Here is a 5000-nt window from a genome sequence, read left to right on the forward strand (position 1 = left end):
TAAAAAAATAAAATAAAAATAAAAGGAAAGAAACAGAAAAAAGAGGAAGAAGCAGTGTTTCGAAGCCGATCACCTGATTTCGCTGTGTGAGTCGGAGCCTGAGCGAGCGGCCGGGGGCCGGCTGAGCGCCTCCCTCGGCCCCGCCGCCGCCCTCAGTCCATGTCCACCTCCTCGCCATCCGGCGCGCTGGGTCCGGCCGCGGCGCCCGATTCGGGGGTCCCGCCAACGGCCGGCTCCGCAGCGGGGCTAGGAGCCCGCGGACCGGGCCCGGGCGACAGCGCGAGCGGTGGCAGCGGCGGGGCCGCTGGGCAGGCGGCCCCCGCGTCTGCGCAGTCCCTGCCGCCGCCCTCGGCCGCGGCCACCGCCGTGTCCCGGAAAGGCGCTGGGGTCGGGGCCCCCGAGGAGGCGACGGCGTCAGGGCTGCGGCGCGCGAAGGCCGAGTCCGGAGCGCCGCCGGGCCCCGGGAAGGCCCCGAAGCTGGCCTGGGCGGGCGGCGCGGGCGGAGCGGCGGGCGCTGGCGGCGCGTCCTTGGGCGCGGGCTCGGGACCCGCGCCGCCCTTGAGCGCGGCCTGCGGCACCAAGAAGCCGAGCGGCTGCGTGATGGGGTAGAGCAGGAAGTGGCCCTTGCCGATGAGGGTCCGCGGCGCGCACGGCAGCCCGGGCGCGAAGTCCAGCCCCGCAGCGGCGGCGGCGTTGGCGGGGGGCGCTTTCCGGCGCGGCGGCGAGTCGGACAGCAGGCTCTCCACGCTGAACGGGCTGGCCTTGGGCGGGCCCGCGGCGCCGCGCTCGGCCGCCGCCGCCGCCCCGGGCGCACACGGGGCCGCGTCCTTGTCCGCGGGGCGGCCTAGCCGCGGCTGCGGGCCGGCGCCGCTTCTTTGGCTCGGGTAAAAGGCGGGATCGCAGGTGCCGGGAGCGGGCGGCTCGCCGGGCGGTGCGGGCGCAGCACCGGCGGCGCCGGCGGCGTGCGCGCCGGGGCCCTTGGCCGCGGCGGCGGGCGGCGGCGGCTCGGGCGGCTCCGGGGACAGGCCGCCGCCGCCGCTGTCGCTGTCGGAGCTGGGCGCGCTGTGCAGGGACAGGCCGCCGGGCGAGTGCAAGTGGCGGCTCTGGCTCTTGAGCAGCTTCTTCTCGTGCTTGCGCTTCTTCTTCTCCATCTTCTCCAGTTCCTTGCGCGCGATCTCCTCCGGGTCCATCGGCTCGCCACTGCACGTGGTAGGGTGGGAGTTGTGCGCCGGCCGCCCAGGGCCCTTCTTCGTGTTCTCCTTCTTCCTCCACTTGGCCCGGCGGTTTTGGAACCAAACCTAGAGCAGCCGGATAGGGGAAAGGAAGGCACGGTCAGGCAGCGGGCTTGCCGCGGGGGGGCTTCGGGCCTCCCCACTCCCCCTAGAGAGGCCTGCACAACCTCGGCTCCGGCCAGGGGGCGGGAGCCGAGCCACGCGGCCCAGCCGACCCTGAACTGGATTTCGGCACTCAAGCTGCAGGTTCCAAAGTGTTGTCTTTTCCACCCAGAAGGAGGTAGATGGGGCCTCTCGGCCGGCTTCCCGCTCCAGCTTCTCACCTCGGGGAACTGGGAGCTGCCCCTTCGTTGGGCAGGGCCGGTCTGGCCCCAGACCGAGGGCGTCGGGTTCCTGGTCGGGAGGCAGAGGGCAGGGCCCCTCTTCGCCCCTCCTGGCTTCTCACAGCTTGTGTTCTAAGCAGCCCGCCTGGCCCGGCGCTGAACGTCTGGCCTGAGGACCAGGAGCGGCTGGGCTCAGCTGCCCTCCACACCTGTCTTCGGCTCCCTGGAGACTGAGTCAAAGCCCAGATTTTGGGGGTTCCCGTGAAGGGAAATCTGGGTGCTTTTTCCTCCAGAAGGGCCTGGGAAGCCGAACTGGGGGGGGGGAGAGCTTCAGCAGCCCCTCCCTCCCCCCCACCCCCGTTCACACAGCCTGCTTTCTGAAGGAAGGTTCCATGCCAGGGCACCAACACAGCTTTCTCAAACCAGTTGTGCTTGGCCTGGACCAGGGAGGGGTCCGGCAGTCAGGGAAGCAAGAGGCCAGCTTCCAGGCCGTGCAGAGAAGAGGCCAGGGCCCGTCCTGCATCCTGCCGCCTCTCTGCAGGCCTCCTCCTGGGAGCCCCGCGGTTCTCCAGGGTGGCAGCAGCCCTAGACCCTGGCTCCAGCACCACACACAGAGTCAAATCCCGCTGAGCCCCAGGCACACGACCCTTCTCAAAAGATCGCGGTAATTCGAATTCTTTGTTCCGGCTGTGTAGAGACCGGCACAATGGCAGGCCCCCTGGTCACCGGCACCCTTTTTTGGTGCCAAGGTGCGTGAGTTAAGTGGTAACCTCCCCAAGACTGTCTCTGCCCTTTCATTCTTTTTTTCTTTTTAAATACTTCTTTTTTGGTGTAAATTCCCGGCTGCCTTGTCACCCAGAATTTCTCATTATCATATTAGAGGAGAAATAAAGAGGTCTTGACTTCACTTAAGACACTTAGAACAAATTGGCTAAGAGGATTTACAAACAGAAGAGGTCATGCGGGGAGGCCCAAACACAGGAGAGAGCACCTTTTAGACAAAGCTACTGGCGCTAAGCAGGTGCCTTCCCAGCCTTGGCCTCCAAGCCCAGCGCCCACAGCTGTGACCCACACCCCGCTGACCACCACACCGACCCGGAAAAAGATGTCTGTACTTTAGGGAAACATCCAATTATGCACGATTCATCTTGAATTTTCAATCCACCAAATTGACACTGTATTTTTAAAAAGAATACCGCCGGCAGTCTCGGAATAAAATCAAATTACGGGAGAAAAAAAAAAAAGATATAACCGATGGTGTTAACGATTCAGACACCCTTTTCCCCCACAATGTGTTAATTGTTCGTGTCCGCCTCCCCTTCCTCAGCCGCCCCCTTCTGCGAAGCTCTGAATAAATACATGTTTTCATGTGAATATTTTACAGGCGAAAGTAAACAAACGCGCTAGCTGCAGGCTGGTGTGCGGAGCCCCCAGCCGGGGCCCGGAGTCGCGGGGTCTGCCTTCTCCCGGTCTCCTCCAAGCCCCAGCCGGGCCGGTTCCTTCTGGCCGCCTGGCCCGCCCCAGCGCCTCGTTTCTCGCCGTCGCCCCGACCCACCACACAGCTCCCCGGTTCGGACGCAGCAGCCGTTCTCCGGGCCCTCCCGAGCCGCCTGGGCTCCCTCCGGGATGCCCGCCTCCCTCTCCGCGGGGCGCCGAGCCCCGGACCCCCCCACCTTCCGGCGGGCGTGCGCGCGGCGGGCTCTGACGGAGGCTGTGGTCTCCCACCTGGAAGCCGAGAACAAAGGCGGGCCGGGCCGCGCAGGCCGCCAGGCGGGATGCTGGCTCCCGGGACGCACAGGCGGGTCTTTACCTGAACTCGGGACTCAACCAGATCCAGGCGCAGCGCCAGCGCCTCGCGCATGAACACGTCGGGATAGTGGCTCTCGTTGAACGCCTTCTCCAGCTCCTCCAGCTGCCAGCCCGTGAAGTTGGTGCGGGTGCGCCGCCGCTTGCAGCCCGGGCTCTCCTTGTCCGGGTCCCCCGAGTCTGCGGGCACGCACAGGACGCCGCGCGGCTCAGCCCCGGGCCCGGCTGGAACGCGGCCACCCGCTTCTGTCCAGGGGCCACCGAGAGGAGAGGGCGGCGCGCGCCCTGAGCCGGGCGGAGGGCGGCGACCGAGGAGCCGTGGAGCCGCGGCCGCCGCGCCGTGCCGCAGCCGCCCGCGACCCACTCCTCCGCCCGACGGGGTCCCCTGCCTCCCGCCGCCCCCTCCCCGCCCGCCGCGCCTACCTGACAGCTTGAAGGGCTGGCTATCGCCGCCGACCCCGCAGGCGGCCGGCAGCAGCGGCGTGGGGTTGACCACCGAGGCGGCGGCGGCGGCGGCGCACGAGCCGCTGAGCAGACCGTCGATGGAGAAGGGTACCGAGGCGGCCGCGGCGGCGGCGGCGGCCGACTGCAGCTGGTGGCCGGCCAGCTCGTACACGTGGTGGTGGCCCAGCGGGTAGGGGAAGCCCACCACGCCGCCCAGTGAGCCCCCGAACTGGGCATGCGGGTGCTCCAGGAGGCGGCCGTCCATCATCTCGCGCGGGGGGCCGGCGGCGGGGCGCGGGGGCGCAGGCCGGGGCCGGGGCGGGCCAGCGGCGGGAGGCGCGGACGGCGGCGGCGGAGACAGGGACCCGGAGCCCTACACATGCTTCGCCCGCGCTCCGGCGCTTTACTTTATCAACATCAAGCTCCCGATAATTAGCCGCGGCCCGGGGAATTTGGGACCAATAAGAAGCGCTAATCGGCTCTGACGTCAGAGGCGTGCTGGGTGCAAGGAAACGTTTTCCATATCGATTGCTAATTATACCTGACATGCACCTCAATAAACAGTATCAGGAACTGTCACAACAAGACGGGGGGAGGGGCGCGGGGAGCGGCCCGGGCGGGGGCCCCCGGCGAGCCCCCACCCCCATCCCCGCCGGACCCAGCCCGCGCCTCCCCCTGCCGCCGGCTCCCGCCCCTCCGCAAATCACTAATAGATTTCCCTTTAAAACATTCGCCGGCGTGTTGTGGGGGTTTTTCACCAGAAATGCTGTACTCTCTGAACCTTTAAAGCGATGTTGCTCCAATTACAGAGAGACACTGAGCGGCAAATAGACTGATCCAATAATAGGAGATCCATCATCCGCTCTTTCCGAAACTGTCACATTGAATTTAAAACTACAAGGGCTTCTCATCTCCTCTCCGGCTCCAGGCAGCGGGGGAGAGGAGCCCGGCGAGGGAGGGGCAGGCGGAGCGGAGGGAGGAGGTGACTCCGAAACAGATGACCAGTGCCCTCTCTGACTGATTGGCAGCAGCCCATTCTATAGACACAGAGGTGGGGGGTGGCTGGGGTGGCGCCCTGACCCCGCACCCTACCCCCTACCCCCTGCCCCGGCAAAACCCGGGCAGCGGCGGAGGAAGGAGGCGGACAGGAGGAGGGGAAAAGTAGTTTGGGGTGGCAGCCAATCAGGCCCCCTAC

At 66.9% G+C, this 5000-nt stretch overlaps 1 protein-coding gene across 1 annotated transcript in view; it reads right to left on the bottom strand.

The window, feature by feature from the left end:
* Positions 1–4080, bottom strand: part of UNCX (UNC homeobox) — a 4252-nt gene extending 172 nt beyond the window's left edge. The window contains exons 1-3 of the mRNA XM_036826271.1: positions 3785–4080; positions 3366–3541; positions 1–1298 (exon numbers count right to left, since the gene is read on the bottom strand). The exon at positions 1–1298 is cut by the window's left edge and continues 172 nt beyond it. Coding sequence (XP_036682166.1) covers positions 153–1298; positions 3366–3541; positions 3785–4073 — 1611 coding nt within the window. The 5' untranslated portion in view covers positions 4074–4080 and the 3' untranslated portion in view covers positions 1–152. The remainder of the gene's footprint in view (positions 1299–3365; positions 3542–3784) is intronic.
* Positions 4081–5000: the final 920 nt, after the last annotated feature.

The sequence above is a fragment of the Balaenoptera musculus genome, chromosome 15, assembly GCF_009873245.2.
Source record: "Balaenoptera musculus isolate JJ_BM4_2016_0621 chromosome 15, mBalMus1.pri.v3, whole genome shotgun sequence".
NCBI classification, from domain to species: domain Eukaryota; kingdom Metazoa; phylum Chordata; class Mammalia; order Artiodactyla; family Balaenopteridae; genus Balaenoptera; species Balaenoptera musculus.